Source organism: Mirounga leonina, unplaced genomic scaffold, assembly GCF_011800145.1.
Source record: "Mirounga leonina isolate KUSES-001 unplaced genomic scaffold, KU_Mleo_1.0 Mir_150, whole genome shotgun sequence".
Taxonomy (NCBI): Eukaryota; Metazoa; Chordata; class Mammalia; order Carnivora; family Phocidae; genus Mirounga; species Mirounga leonina.
In genome coordinates, this window is record NW_023270374.1 from 24,223,944 (window position 1) to 24,239,781 (window position 15,838).

A 15,838-nucleotide genomic window follows, 5' to 3' on the forward strand; every position below is an offset into this window, starting at 1 on the left:
CTCAAATCTGCTTCATACTACCAGCTGGGTGCTCTTGGGTAAGCCCCTTACTTTCACTCATCTGTAGAATAGAGGTCATAGTGACTATCTCATGGTTCCTTAAGTGCCTTGGGGCCTTTGCACTTACTTTTTCTGTGTCCCCTCAGATCTTTGCACTTCTCACCCATCTCTTCCTTAAGATCTTAGTTTAAACATCACCTTCCTGATGAACCCTCATGAAAATAGACACCCCTCACTCATATCTGATAGAGGACAAATCTATCCTATTCAAATCTATCTTATTTCTTTATTCAAGAAAATACATGACATCGGGCGCCTGGGTGGCTCAGTTGGTTAAGCGACTGCCTTCGGCTCAGGTCGTGATCCTGGAGTCCCGGGATTGAGTCCCACATTGGGCTCCCTGCTCAGCGGGGGGTCTGCTTCTCCCTCTGACCCTCTTCCCTCTCGTGCTCTCTGTCTCTCATTCTCTCTCTCTCAAATAAATAAATAAAATCTTTAAAAAAAAAAAGAAAATACATGACATCAATTTTAAATGATCTTGGTTATTGATTTTATTTTCTTGCTAATGGTCTGTCTTCCCACTGATTTATGAGATCTGTGAGGGCAGGGATGGGTCAGTCTTGTCACTGTTGAGCCCCCAGCATTTAGAACAGGGTCTGACACAGCATGGACAAAGCTAAGGATGTCTGAGCAAACCCAGCACAGTTTTGGCTTCAGAGAGAAGCTCAGAAAACAACCAAACCCACCTTTCTTTGTCCCTTACTGCTGTGGGATTTTCCACTTGAGTCTAGAGGTCCTGGTGTAGAAAATGAGTTCATTAGTCACTCCCTGGCAGGGGAGTCTCCAGGGTTAAATGAGATCCCAGAACACCCTGATGAGCCCTGAAGGTCCTGAGACACAGGTGAGCTGCTCCCTGGGGTTCTGGAACCTGAGAAACAAAGGTAACTCCACCCACGATTCATCCAACCTCTGCCTGGAGGAGTTATTTTTTGACCCTGGTGCATTCAGACATCAAGACCTAAAAGGGATTTCCCAGAAAGGTGCTGGACCCTGAGGGCTGTACAGTGATGCTTCACCAAATAGCAAGTGGCCCCAGGGCCTCCTAGGCTTGGGCTGCAAATCCTGTTATCGGTGCCTTCCCCTCTCTGAGCCTCCATTCTATTTATTGAGCACTTAGGATGTGCCACATAGTTCTAAGTATTTTGTCCCAGCAAACATCTTGTGAAGTGAGACTCCTATAAGCCCATTTTACAGAGGAGGAACTTCAGTCCCAGCAGGGTTTGAAGTAGCTTTCCTGAGGTTGCACAGTGCGTATGTGCAAAGGTGGGGGTGCACTCTTAGGCTGGTTTAGGCACTGACTCTTAACCATTAGGCTGCACTGCCTCAATGAACGCTGTGAAGCCTGCCCGACCTCAGGCAGCCCCAGGGCACCACACTAGCTCTTCTGGGTCCGGAGTCAGCTCCTGAGTCTGCAGTCTTTGCAGAGCTCCCAGGCTGCTTTCCCAGCGCTGGGCCTCAGGCTACCCCTTAGTAGGATGGGGCGAGCGGGGCTTTCTGATTGCCGAGGGTCTTCCTAAAGTTAATAAAGCAATGGTGGGAAGGTTCTTTATGAACAGGAAAGCACGCGGAAACCGTCACGGTTTGCTCTTTTTCTCCTCCGCATCCTGAAAGGGGAGGATGTTCTCCCCATTTCACATACGGGGAAACTGAGGCTCAGAAAAGTTAAAGTGCTCTTTCCAAGGTGATAGGGAGAGCCAGTAGGGGGCGTGTGCGCGGGGCAGGTCGGGGAGGAGGTGGAGCCCAGGCACCCCTGGAGGTCAGGTGAGGCGAGGGGGGCGGGGCGGGGCGCGCCGGGGCGGTGGCCCCAGGGGCGGAGCCCGGGGGATGGTGCAATCCCGGGCCCGCGCGCAGGCGGTGGCCGATTAGCGCAGGTTTGCATCACCCGGGCCGGGGCCGGAGCCGGCGCTGGGGCCGGGAGACACTCGCGGCGGAAGCGCCGGCGGCTCCACACGTGTCCGGCTGCGGGGGGCCGGGGTCCCGAGCTCGGTCATGTCGCAGCGGGCCCCCGGCCACGTGGGAGTGCCCCGGCGACTCAGGACCCCTGCCGCACGCCCGGCCCAGGTACCCAGCGGGGCCCGAGAGGGGCCGGAGCCGCGAGCGGGCGGGGGTGGAGGGCGGGGTGCGAGGGTGCGCCCCCGCGAAGGTGGCGGCGGTATCCGGGGGGCGGAGGGAGGCGGGGACAGAGGTGTGGGAGTGTCGCCCCGAGAGGTGAGTGTGGGGCGGGGGAGGCGTGTGTGTGAGGGGCCTGTTGCGGGGGGGGGGGGGCGCCGGGGACTCTGTGTAGTGTCTGTGTCGCTGTAGGGTGAGCCTGGGGGTCCGCGTGAGCCTGCGGGGTTGGGGGGGAATGTGTCTCGGCGGACGCTGCGAGCTGTGGGGAGGGCTGCGTACCTGGTGGCCGGTGTCGGCCGAGCGGGGGACACGGCTGGGGCCGGGCTGGGGTGCCCTGGGGACGCGGGCGGGCGCAGGGCGAGTGGAAGCGAGGATGCGGGGTGCGGGACCCCGGAGCGCACGGAGCGTCGCCGCAGGTGTGCCCCTGGCGCTGCGGCTGCGGGTCGCAGGTTGTGCTGTGCGCGTGTGTGTTTTGTGCCTGCGGACCCTGGGGTGTCTCGCAGCCCTGGGGCCCAGCCTCCTTGCCTTGCCTCTCCGCCTCCCGCCGCTCCGTTTCCGCTGATCCTCTGCCTCGGGACCCCCGCTGGCCGCCGCTTCCGCTCCCACCGGGGGAGCCTGGCTGGGGAGGGCTGGGCGAGGCGGCCGAGGGGGATGGGGCTCGTGTCAGACGGTGCCGGTGACCTTCCTGCTGTCGGTCGTGCAGTGGGGAGCGTGATGGGTGCGAGGGCTTTGTGTGTGCATGCCTGCACACTTGCCCACGGAGGATGAGGCGTGTGTCACTTAATGATGTGCGTGCCCCTCTCTGCCCTCCATGTGGTGTCTCAGCTGGCTGGCTTGGACAAACTGTGGTTTTGAGGGGTGTGTGTACAGCTGTCTGCTCTGGGTTCTGTGAGTGTGTTTGGTGTGACCGGCCCTTCTTCCCCCAGAGGTGTCCGGGGGCAGCGAGAAATAGATATGAGGGGCTGCCTCCATCCTACCGTGGAGATTCTAGTCCCGCAGTGTGGCCTGTGAAGTCCCTTGCTCGGTTAGGGTAACCACCTGCCCCAGGGAGCTTATCCCAGGCCCTACCAGCCTCTGAGGCATGGATCCAGCCAAAGCAGAGCCTGGAGTGCTGCTGTGGCCTTGGAAGGGCCACCCCAGGGATAGTCCCAAGGAGAACTCTGAAGCGCCTTCGGCTATGAATGATTTGCTGACATCCACCCTGCAACAGGTCGCTCTAAATTATTTGCGTTTTCATTTCATCATCGTAAAAATCCTATGGGCTTTGCATCCTGCTCCCCCTTTACAGGTGAGGGAACTGAGGCCGGGGAAGACTGCAGGACTTGCCCAGGGCTACCCAGCCAGGAAGGGTGTGAGCCAGGACTAGAACCCAGGAATGTCTGACTACAGCCACCTGCTGTTGCATTCTTACCACCTTGGGATTATGGCCTTTCACTCAATGTGGGGTCTCCCTCCCAAGGCAGTCCACGTACTGTAGTCTGCCGTGTGGCTGTACCATGATGTTTAACCAGGTCCCTGCTGATGGCCATTTGGGGGTGTTTCCCGCCTTTTGCTATTAGATACAAGGCTCTCCTGAACAGCTTTTCCTGTGTTTAATATTTTGGTGAGCATTTTAATGGGAGGATAAATTTCCAGAAGTGGGACACCTGGTCAAGGGTAAGTGCATTTGTCAGTTTAATGCACACTGCCAAGTCACCCTCCATAACAGCTAGGGAAGGGGGGTGCCGCCAAGCAGCCTCCCTTCAGTGCTTTCCCCCCTTCTTTGTAGATGCAAGTCACCCCTCTGGCTGCTCCTATGGGTGCCCCGTCCAGGAGGAAGCGGTTGGAGTTGGACAGTGACCTAGACACCGAATGTCCCACCCGGAAACAAGCTCGAAGTGGGCCCCAGCTGCCCCCTTGCCCGCTGCCCCTGATCCCACCCCCTGCTCCAGCCCAGGCCCTCGCTGTGACCACTGCCTCCCGGCTTGGGCCCTATGTCCTCCTGGAGCCCGAGGAAGGTGGCCGAGCCTACCGTGCCCTGCGCTGCCCCATAGGCACGGAGTACACCTGCAAGGTGGGTCCCCTGGGGTCACTCTCCTCCAGCATCACAGGGGCCTGGAAAGGGCCTTGGCTCCAGAGGACTGTCAGGGTGGAGGGGTCCTTAGGGTTACTTTGTTCCTGTGTTTACTGGGGAAGCAGTCAGTGAGCCCCCAGCTCTCTGTCAGGCTCTGGCCTGGGCTGAGGCCAGAGAGGTAAACCTGACAGGCCCAGCCCTGGGGGATGCGCAGCTTAGGCCCATAGTATGATACAGGCCATAGGGGTGGAGCCTAGGGGCCGTGGGAGCACAGAGCAGGAGCCTCCAGTGTATTCAAGGCAGGTGTCAGAAAAGCTGAGCAGGAGTTAGCCAGGGAGACATGGGAGAATGGAGATCCGGGCAGGGGAGGCCGCAGTGCAGAGGCCTGAGGAGCAAGAGCATGTGAGGCATCAGAGGGTTCAAAGGACTTCACCCCGGCCAGACTGGAGAGGGGCAGGAGGGGAGGGCCGGTGGCCACCGGTTGTGAAAGCATGAGAAAGGAGCTGGCCCTGGGCTGCGGGAGCCACTGAAGATATTTGCACAAGGGAAGGGTGAGGTGGGGTAGACATCAGAACTCCTGGGACCCTGGAGGTCATTGGGCTTAGCCTGTGACCATTTCACAGATGGAAAGACCGAGGCCAAGAAGGAAGGGCCAAGCACGAAACCTCACTGTATCGGGCCTGGCTCCTAGGGCAAAGTCCAGGGTTCTTGGCAGAAATCAGGAAATGGGCAAGTGAGGCCCAGGGGACATTGGCAGGTCACATCCTAAAAAGGCAGAGACGAAGAACTATAATAATAGGTATTTACTATGCACTAGGTACTATGTTGATGGCTTAGTGTGTGTAATCTCTTCCAATCTTCACCCAGTCTATGAGGTAGTTACTATTATTGGCCCATTTTGCAGATAGAGGACACTGAGGCTCATAAAACTGTGGTCACAGAGCCAGGGGGTGTCAGAGGTGAGACCGAGCCCAGGGCTGTGGCCCCATGCTAGGACACGTGTTTCAGACATAGCAGGTCAGTTTGCTTCTGGTGGGTGGGGTAAGAAAGATACAGGAGACCCAGCTACACAGGGGACGGGAAGAAGGGGGCCTGGGTCCCCTTGGGAATGCACAGAGAAGCAGGTGGACTTAAGCCTCCACCCGGGAGCATTGGCAACTGGCTCCTACTGGGGTGGGGGTGCAGTGGGCAGGGGGATAGAAGCAGACCTGTGTCCAGCCACCAGCTTTACCTGGGCTCTGGGCTGCCCACTGCAGGTCCCCAGTGCTCTGCCCCAAGTGCTCTAAGGAATCCCTGAACTCTGGCTCCTTTTCCTGCAACATTACAGGTTTTCTTCTGTTCCTACTGGGGAGGGGAGTCCATGCTGAGTGGCATGACCAAAGCCGGCTCAAACCAGAAGCGCCATGCTTTCTCATAGCCCCAGTTATTCAGAAACATTTGGGGGGGTCTCCTGGCACATGCTTATCCTCATGCTAGCATGAGCCGTAGGGCCGACCTGCCGTTTCCACATCGCCTTTTCTGGTCAGTGTGTAGAGGGATCGGCATTCTGTCTGTAGATTATCACCTATTCATTCATTCAACAAACCTTCACTGAGCACCCTACGTGCCATGCACCCTGCTGTGGTTCCAAGATAGAGTTCTGCTCTCATCAAGCTGATGCTCTAGTGGAGGACTTGGACAGTAAACAAGGGAATAAGTAAAATATGGCACAAGGGAAGGGTGATCCTGTGCCAGGTGATCATAAGTGCTTTGGAGAGAAAGCTAGGAGCTGGGAGAGAGGGGGACAGGGACCATGGGGGAGCAGGTGATTTTAGTCCAGGAAGAACTCTCCAAGGAGGCGACATTTGAGCAGTGACGTTTGAGCTGGGGGAGCCAGCCCTGTGGGTATCTAGGGAAGAGCATCCAGGAAGCAGGACAGGCAAGTGCAAATGTACGAAGGCAGGAATGTGCTTGCCCTGACTTAAAAAAAAAAGTAGTCTCTGTTTTTTGGATTCTTTCTTCCATGCCACCCAAGTGTGTGTTTGTTGTTTTAAGACATGCTTACATTTTTTTCATGAATTAAATATGTATATGCTTTATTGGTTTATTTTCTGTGTGGGAGAGCCAACATAACATGGGAAGGGTTGAAGGCAGACAAACTAAGTGAGTCTCCCCGCTCTGCCTCTGATCGGCTGTATGGCCTCCAACAAGTGCCCTTCCTTCTCTGAACATCAGTCTCACCAGCAGTAAAACAGAACACACCTTTCAGGGCTGTGGCGAGGCTCCCACCTAAAGTCCATAAAGCCCCTAGCACGTTTTCTGACACCCTCGCCCTCTCACCACTGCCCCTCTTCCCTCTCTTACCCTACTCCAGCTGAACTAATCTGGGGCTGGTGTTCTAGAGCAGCTCAAGCTCTTTGTTGCCTCGGGGCCTTTGCACTGCCCATATCCTCCCCCTGGAAACCTTATCCCATGGGCATCTCTGAATCATTCAGGTCACTTCCCCAGAACCCCTTTCAGACCACACCTTTTCACCTAGGTGCCCCCTTCCAAAATATTCTCTATTCCAGCATCTTTCTTGGTTCCTTTGCGATGCTTATCAGAATTGGGAAATATTTAGTTTTTGGCTGGTTTGGACTGTAGGCATCAGGAGGGCAGGGACCATGGCTGTCAGGCAGATTGGATCTCTATGGCTGGCACCCGCGGCCTGCCATGCAGTGCCTGCGCCTGGAGTGGGTGGCAAGGGTGGGGGGCGGGGGGCGGGGGGTTGGCAAGCAGTGAATCCTAGGGAATGGGAGCTATGAGCCTGGCGATGCTCTGCATAAGGTGACCTGCGCGCGCTCTCTGCTCTTCTGGATTTACCCGGCCCTGGGCCCTGGGGGTTATTTTCATTTGGGTTACCTATTATTTCCCAGTTATCTGAAGTTTAAGGCCATATAAGGTGGCAGTTGAGAGCGCAGACGGAGCATGGGTTCAGATCTCAGCCCTGCCACTCGCTGGCTGTGTGGCCTCCCAGCTTTGTGAGGGGGGAGCGGCTCGGGCCCGGTGCCTAGCGCACAATAGTGCCCAAAGGCTTGGCTGGGGCTGTTCCCAACCCCCCCACCCCCCCCCCCCCCCCCCCCCCCCCCCCCCCCTCCACCGGGCGGCGCCCGCGCTCATGCCAAGCCCCGCCCACAGGTGTACCCGGCCCGCGAGGCCCTGGCGGCGCTGGAGCCCTACTCGCGGCTGCCCCCGCAAGGACACGTGGCGCGGCCCGCCGACGTCGTGGCAGGCCCCCGCCACCTGTACACCTTTTTCCCGCGGCCCCACGGCGACATGCACAGCCTGGTGCGCCGCCGCCGCCGCCTCCCGGAGCCCGAAGCCGCCGCGCTCTTCCGCCAGATGGCCGCCGCCGTGGCGCACTGTCACCAGCACGGGCTGGTCCTGCGCGATCTCAAGCTGCGGCGCTTTGTCTTCACCGACCGCGAGAGGTGAGTGTGGCCAGAGACCCTCCTCGCAGACATACCTAAGAGATGGGCCCTGATGGGGACACTGAGGCCCACGAAGGCAAAGCAACTTACACAAAGAAATGGAGAAGCGGGGACTGACTCCTCTGCTTGGTTCCCGGGAAAAGGTTGACTCGGGGGCGCCTGGGTGACTCAGTTGGTTGGGCGACTGCCTTCGGCTCAGGTCATGATCCTGGAGACCCGGGATCGAGTCCCATGTTGGGCTCCCTGCTCGGCAGGGAGTCTGCTTCTCTCTCTGACCCTCCCCCCTCTCATGCTCTCTCTATCTCATTCTCTCTCTCAAATAAATAAATAAAATATTTTAAAAAAAAAAAGGTTGACTCGGGGCTAATGAAAGCCCCTGGGCTGGAGCGTTGTCTCTGTGACAGTCGTAAGAGCTGACAGTGACGAAGAACTTGGCTGCACTCTCTGACTCGGCCTGGATGCTGACAAAGATGAGGTAGGCACTCTTCTTGTTCCCAGAGGCCAGGTGAGGAAACCGGCCCAGAGAAGTCAAGTAACCCTCAAGATGCCACAGCTAAATAGTAGAGCTGGAAGCGAACCCAGATGTGACTCCAGAGAGGTCCTCATCCACCCTGAGCTTGAGAGGGGGGAGGCCTGGCTGGGCTTACCTGCTGACTCTGGGTGACTCAAGGTCTCTGGACCTCAGTTTCCCCATTGGTAGGAGAAAAGTGGACTGTTAAGGTGTTTCCAAGATGTCAGGGCCACAGACAACAAGCCACAACGGGCCCTGAGGCTCCTCAATGGGAACGTTTTCTGTGGAACAGAATCGGTGATGTTGGAGGGAGGGAGCGGAGAGGGGAGCCGGCATTCTCTCCCCTCCCCCAGACTGGGGGTGGGGTGGGGGGGATCGGTGAGCAGGAGGGGGGTGTGTCCAGGAGCAGGCAAGCCAGTCAGGTCCACATGAACAGCCATCAGGAACATGGATTACATTGCAAGATTTTTTGTGGGGTTGGGGGGTGGGGAAGGAGGGCGACCCCACGGCACATTTTAATTTATTTTTTTAAGTGATCTCTGCACCCAACATGAGGCTCAAACTCATGACCCCAAGATCAAGAGTCACATGCTCTTTCAACTGAGCCAGCCAGGCACCCCCCACCCATTCACATTTCAAACTTTTTTTTAAAAGATTTTATTTATTTATTTGTTTGTTTGTTTGTTTATTTATTTATCAGAGAGAGAGAGAGCGCGCGCACAAGCAGGGGGAGCAGCAGCAGAGGGAGAAGCAGACTCCCCACTGAGCAAGGAGCCTGATGCGGGGCTTGATCCCGGAACCTTGGGATCGTGGCCTGAGTGGAAGGCAGACACTTAACCGACTGAACCACCCAGGCGTCCCCATTTTAAACTTTTGAAATACGTTTAGACTTTCCTAAAAGTTGTGAAAATAGTGCAAAGAGTTTTCATATCTCCTTCACCCACTTCCCTTAATGTTAACTTCTCACATAGCCACAGAACAACTATCAAAACCAAAAAACAACTATCAAAACTAAGCCTAGGTGGCTCAGTTGGCTAAGTGACCAACTCTGGTTTCCACTCAGGTCATAATCTCAGGGTCGTGAGATCGAGCCCTGCGTCAGGCTCCATGCTCAGTGGGGAGTCTGCTTGGGATTCTCTCTCCCTCTCTCCCTGCCCCACCCCCAGCTCAAGCTCACTTTCCCTCTCTCTCTTTCTCTTAAAAAAAAAAAACGAAAACAAACCCAAAAAACTAAGAAATTAATCTTGGTCTAGTACTAGTCACTAAACCATGGATTGGTTCCGATTTCACTAGCTTCCCACTAATACCAATTTTCTGTCCAGGATCCAGTCCAGGATCCCAGCCTGCATTCAGTTGTCCTGTCTCCTTAGTCTGCTCCAGTCTGAAACAGTCCCTTAGTCTTTCCTTGTCCTCCTTGACCTTGACACTTTTTGGTTTTTGGTTTTTTTTTCTTTTTTCAAAATTTTCTTTTCAGGGCTAGTTGATTCAGCAGGTGAGTTGTACACACTCCTTACCAGACTCCGACTTCCATGCCACCGTGACCTTGACACTTTTGAATAGTACCAGTCAGTTATTTTATACATTGCCTCTCAACTTGGATTTGATGGATGTTTTTCTCATGCTTAGACTGAGATTATGCATTTTTGGCAACAGTACCAACAGGAAGGGTGCCTGGGTGGCTCAGTCAGTTGGGCGTCTGACACTTGGTTTCGGCTTGGGTCATGATCTCAGGGTCTTGAGATGGAGCCGTGCGTGGAGCCCCAAGTGGGGTCTGTGCTCATTGCCAAGTCTGCTTGAGATTCTCTCTCCCTCTCCCTTTCCCCCAACTCATGAGTGCTCTCTCTCTCTCTCAAATAAATAAACAAATAAACAAATAAAATCTTAAAGAAAAAAAAGAATACCACAAGAGGGATAGGTCCTTCTCAGCACACCGTGTCAGAAGATGCATGATGGTGATATGTGTTCCTGTGATTGTTAACCTCAGTCATTTGGTTAAGGTGGTGTCTGCCAAGGTTCTCCACTGTAAGGTTCCTAATTTACCCCTTGTAATTAATAAATACCTTGGGGGGGGCACCTGAGTGGCTTAGTTGGTTAAGCCTCCAACTCTTGATTTCTGCTCAGGTCATGATCTCAGGGTTGTGAGACTGAACCTGCACCTTGGGCTCTGTGCTCAGTGGGGTGTCTTCTTCTCTCTCTCTCTCCCTCTCCCTCTACCCCTCTCCCTGCTCACGCTCTCTCTTTCTAAAATAAAAATAAAATAAAATCGTGGGGCACCTGGGTGGCTCAGTCCTTAAGCGTCTGCCTTCGGCTGAGGTCATGATCCCAGGGTCCTGGGATCGAGCCCCACGTCGGGCTCCCTGCTCGGCGGGAAGCCTGCTTCTCCCTCTCCCACTCCCCCTGCTTGTGTTCCCTCTCTCACTGTCTCTCTGTCAAATAAATAAATAACATAAAATCTTTAAAAATACATACATACATACCTTGGGCAGGTGCTTCGAGGCCATGTGTGTAAATACTGTTTCTCCTCAAATTTGCCCAGGGATTTTCACAGGGCATCCACCTTCCTTGTAGCAGTTACTGTTGTGATGCTTGCCTAACGGTGATTTTCTATTTCCGTCTCTCCTTCTACATTTTATACTAAAATGAACATGCCTTTAGTAAGAAGTAGAATATAAATTTTATAATGATTTTTTAAGCTAATACCCAGCTTCAAATAATTGTGAACTTAGGATGAGTTACATCACCCACAGACCTCCCAGGGTGAGAAAGTACTTCATGTCTTTTTAAGGCAATAGTTTGAGAAGCACTGTTGGTAGAAGAGGGCTGGTGGAGACAGACCTGGCTTCGAATCTTGGTTTTACTTTTTACCTGCTCTTTGGCTTTAACAGTGGCTTTACCTGCCTGGGCCTTGATTTTTTTCAAATGCCAGCAGGCGCCCCAGAAGTGGTGTCATAGAATAATTTTAATAGCAGTGGTAATAAAAAAAAATGGCATTGGTAACAGAAAGGTTATTATTAAAGTAACCTGGAGTGCTCTGTGGGAATTGTTTAAAGCGGAAGTTGCATATGGTGGGCCTCACACACATATTTTTTTTTTTGGTCCCACGTACATGTTCATTTGTTTTTTTGTTTTTAAGATTTTATTTATTTATTTGACAGAGAGAGACACAGCGAGAGAGGGAACACAAGCAGGGGGAGTGGGAGAGGGAGAAGCAGGCTTCCTGCCGAGCAGGGAGCCCGATGCGGGGCTCGATCCCAGGACCCTGGGACCATGACCTGAACGGAAGGCAGACGCTTCACTGACTGAACCACCCAGGCGCCCCGTGTTCATTTGTTTTTAATTGAAATTGGCTGCCAACATTTCAAAAACTGGGATTTTTCATTAACATATGGTTTCTGGTTTCTCTTGGGGAAAAATGGGAATGTGGAGCCACTTGGGAACAGTGAGGGGTTCATAGCAGTGGCTCTGGGTGGGTGAGAGCTGGGGTTCACATCCCAGCCCTGTGCCCTGTGGCTGTAAAATGATGAGATACAGCAGATAATGAGCTTAGCTCTGGGTCAGGTGCCCCATGGACACTCCAGAACATTGACTGTAATGTTGTTAGCAGTGCCCTTTTTTTTTTTTTTAATATTTTATTTATTTTTTTGACACAGAAAGACACAGCGAAGAGGGAACACAAGCAGGGGGAGTGGGAGAGGGAGAAGCAGGCTTCCCGCCAAGCAGGGAGCCCGATGTGGGGCTCCATCCCAGGACCCTGGGATCATGACCTGAGCTGAAGGCAGACGCTTAACGACTGAGCCACCCAGGTGCCCCAGCAGTGCCCTTTTTAGGCAGTGTTTGTGCTGAGGTGTTTGGCATGGTCCCCACTTCCTATTTCTCTCACTTTATTACCTGCCTGGACCCTAAGTTTGCCTCTGGTTTAAGAGAGGCTTAGTGCCCTTGGCCCCCTCAGCCCCTCCTCGAGGGACTGTTGGGAAATGTGCTCCTCTCAGAGTCCTAGTTCAAACCCAGTTGTTCTGTGGCCTTGAGAAATAACTTAACGTCTCTGAGCCTGGGCCTCCTCGTGTGTAAAATGTGATCAACCAACCAGTCTCACAGGACTGGCTCAGTCCTGCCAGATGCCAGCAGTCGCTCACGACATGGGTGCCATTAAGGGTGAGAGCAGAGGGTGGTGGCATGGGGGTCCCCATGGGAGCTGACCCCTCTGTCTGTCTCCCTGCCACAGGACAAAGCTGGTGCTAGAGAACCTGGAGGACGCCTGCGTGCTGACCGGGCCGGACGACTCCCTGTGGGACAAACACGTGTGCCCAGCCTATGTGGGACCGGAGATCCTCAGCTCCAGGGCCTCCTACTCGGGCAAGGCAGCCGATGTGTGGAGCCTGGGCGTCGCGCTCTTCACCATGCTGGCGGGCCGCTACCCCTTCCAAGACTCAGAGCCTGCCCTGCTCTTTGGCAAGATCCGCCGCGGTGCCTTTGCCCTGCCTGAGGGCCTCTCGGCTCCCGCCCGCTGCCTGGTCCGCTGCCTCCTTCGACGGGAGCCAGCTGAGCGGCTCACGGCCGCGGGCATCCTGCTGCACCCCTGGCTGCGGGACAACCCGATCCCCTCAGCTCCATCCCGATCCCACCTCTGGGCGGCTGACCAGGTGGTCCCCGAAGGGCCGCGGTTGGAGGAAGCTGAGGAAGAGGAGGGGGAAGCAGAAGCGGGTCTGTATGGCTAGGGAGTCCTCGACTCTCAGCTGCAAACAGTGGACTGAGTTTGGGGTATCTCCAAGCTCTCTCCGGCCTTTTTTGCACCGAGCCGAACCTTAGTGCCTTCTAGAAGGGAGAAAGGAAGAGGCATGTATGGAGTGGGCTGTATGCACACCTGTGTGGCTCCTCATACCTGTGCACACAGGCTTGTGCATTTAACACATGCTTCTTGGGAGTTCACCGTGTGCCAAGCCCTGTTCTAGGCGTCGGGAACACAGCAGTGAGCAGAAGACAAATCTCCCGCTCTCAGAGCTCACCACACTTTTCCATGCCTGCAGGTGTGTCCGCACGGGGCCCTCCCAATACAAGTGTCAACATCCACTCATGCTGGTGCCCAGGCACTTCTGACCCTGGACAGTCCCTCTCACAAATCCCTGTGCCAAAGCCTCCAGGCCTCCCCCTCACAACTCAGGACCCCAGAGCCCAGGCCGTGCTGGGAACTGTGCACCCAGCAGCTCTGTCTTCTCCATCCAGGCCCGAGCCAAGGATTCAGGCTGGAGGCTTGCGGGTTCAAACCATGCGGCTGATCGTCATCTAACTCAAGGCCAGTTTGGAACGAGGGTCCACGGCTGTCCCCCGCTGGCCTGAGCACCAGAGTTGAGGTTGGAGGAGGCGGGCTCTTCCTCCTGGCCTCCTGGAAAGTCTCAAGCCCTATTCTGGGTTTTGGATCAACACTGTGGGTTTTGGATGCCGTAAGAATGTATTTTTACCTTTTGCCTAATAAAGGAGTTATGAGATATTTTAATGTCTCCTGGACATTTGTTCTCTCCTCTCCTCCCCATCTCAGCAGTTCTCCTTGTCCATGGCGAGGCCAGAGGCTTGTGGTTTGTGAGAACAGATTCCCTGCAGCCCAGCAGGTCTTGCGCTCGCCGTCTGTTCCTTCGGGAGGCACTGGTGTCTCTGGGAGGGTACTTTTTGGCTGCAAGTAACTGAAACCCTGGGCCAAAGTGGCTTTCAAAAGAAGGAAATTTCACACAAAGCCAAGAAGTCAAGAGGTGGAACGGGCTTCTGGGCTGGTTGGTTCCGCCCTCAGCCGTCAGCAAGGACTGGCTCCCCGGGCTCATTCTCGCTCTGCTCTGTTGTCCCTAGTGACGACTGACACAATGGCCACAGAGGTCCCAGGTGTCAACAGAAGAGAGATCCGTGACCAGAGGAAGCAGGAGGGTGGTACTGTAGCACCAGAGGACTCAGTCCTCTGGAGTCACGCTGCCTGGAACGATGTCTTGGCTCCCACACTCACTAGCTGACCCTCAAGTGTCTTTTTTTTTTTTTTTTATGATTTTATTTATTTGACAGAGAGAGACACAGTGAGAGGGAACACAAGCAGGGGAAGTGGGAGAGGGAGAAGCAGGCTTCCCGCGGAGCAGGGAGCCCGATGCGGGGCTCGATCCCAGGACCCTGGGATCACGACCCGAGCCGAAGGTAGACGCTTAACGACTGAGCCACCCAGGCGCCCCTCCCTCAAGTGTCTTAACTACTCAGCTTACTCATCTGTACAATGAGCGAAACAGTGCCCAACTCACGACAGTTGAATGAGTTATTTCCTGTAAAGCACTTAAACCCTCAATAAGAGTCAGCTGTTGCTTTTACCCCCAGAGCTCTTTCTTGGGATGGCGAAAGCTTTCCCAGAAGCCCTCCTAGCTGACTTTCCCACAGATTTCATTGGCCAGGGCTGGGTCACATGTCCTCTCCTGACCAATCACCAGCAGGGAAATGCGGGTACACTAATTAACCAGGCCAATCCTCCGGCGGCGGGGGGTGCAGCCTCCCTGAGGTTCAGGCTCCGTGTGGGAGGGGTTGTCACCTGAGCAAAGGCAAATTCTGGGAGGAGGTAGTGGGAGAAGGCGCGAGAACTGAGGTGTCCTGGTCAAAGTTATGGCTGGCTGTAGACAGGTGAGGGCGACCGTTCTAGATCATCCAGCCACCAGTCTGCAAATGCACCGATCAGTCAGGCTGGCCGAGACCAGAAGCCTTGCCTCGGAATCATGAGCTAAATAAAGGGATCTTTGTTTTAAGCCACTGAGTTTTGGGGTGTTTTGTTGCACAGCAAAAGCTAACTGATAGGGACAAGTCAGCCTCCTCTCTCTGTACCCAGGATGGCCGGGGACAGGGCCCCAAGCTTTCTTCTTCCCCCACTGGCTTCCAACAGACAGTTGGAACAATTTGTGTGGACAAATTAACAGCCCCAGTTCCCTCACAAGCTGAGTGTTCTCGCAGGTACCAGTGGAGTGAGGGGGAGGGACACAAACTCTAAAATGGGGGTGCCAAGTGGCAGGTACTGTGCCAACCTTTTATCTACCTTACACAGAGGGACTCGTTTAATTCTCACGGCAACCCTAGAAGGTAAATACGTTTGTCATTTTATAGGTAAAAAAAGTGGTTTAGAGAGCAGAAGACTCGGCCCACACCACATAACAGAGAAACTCACCTGGTTTCCTGGTTTTGCTTTGAACCAGGAACTTTTTTCTTTTTTTAAGATTTTATGTATTTATTTGAGAGAGAGAGAGAGAGTGCATGAGCGGAGGGGCAGAGGGAGAGGGAGAAGCAGGCTCCCCATTGAGCAGGGAGCCCGATGCAGGGCTCGATCCCAGGACTCCGAGATCATGACCTGAGCTGAAGGCAGCGGCTTAACCACTGAGCCATCCAGGTGCCCCCTGAAGCAGGAACTTTTGACAAGGCGGCTCAGAGGCAGCTGCATGAAAACTGGCACAGAAAAATGCAGAATCGACTCTCACCAAGTAATGCATGTGGCCAAACCCCTGACGCAATTAGTGGGGACTTTCATGTTCTACTTATATTCATATAATGATCATTGTAAAACTTTTACAATATCCAATGTAATACATATATATTACTACAAGTGAGAGGACTATAGGAAATTTAATTGGGGTTTTTCTCTATAACTGGGAG

General features: G+C 54.3%; 1 protein-coding gene across 1 annotated transcript; it reads left to right on the plus strand.

Moving 5' to 3' along the window:
* Positions 1 to 1,932: 1,932 nt before the first annotated feature.
* Positions 1,933 to 13,661, plus strand: TRIB3 (tribbles pseudokinase 3). Its single transcript, XM_035006090.1, has 4 exons — positions 1,933 to 2,121; positions 3,938 to 4,222; positions 7,379 to 7,671; positions 12,405 to 13,661. The coding sequence occupies exons 1-4, from the start codon at positions 2,050 to 2,052 to the stop codon at positions 12,895 to 12,897; spliced, it is 1,143 nt and encodes a 380-aa protein (XP_034861981.1). The 5' UTR covers positions 1,933 to 2,049; the 3' UTR covers positions 12,898 to 13,661.
* Positions 13,662 to 15,838: the final 2,177 nt, after the last annotated feature.

Excerpts from the sequence above, each read along its gene's own strand:
- TRIB3 (XM_035006090.1), top strand. The coding sequence starts at position 2,050 with ATGTCGCAGCGGGCCCCCGGCCACGTGGGAGTGCCCCGGCGACTCAGG. Across the intron at positions 4,223-7,378 it reads GCACGGAGTACACCTGCAAG|GTGTACCCGGCCCGCGAGGC; the intron begins GTGGGTCCCCTG and ends CCCCGCCCACAG. Across the intron at positions 7,672-12,404 it reads GTCTTCACCGACCGCGAGAG|GACAAAGCTGGTGCTAGAGA; the intron begins GTGAGTGTGGCC and ends TCCCTGCCACAG.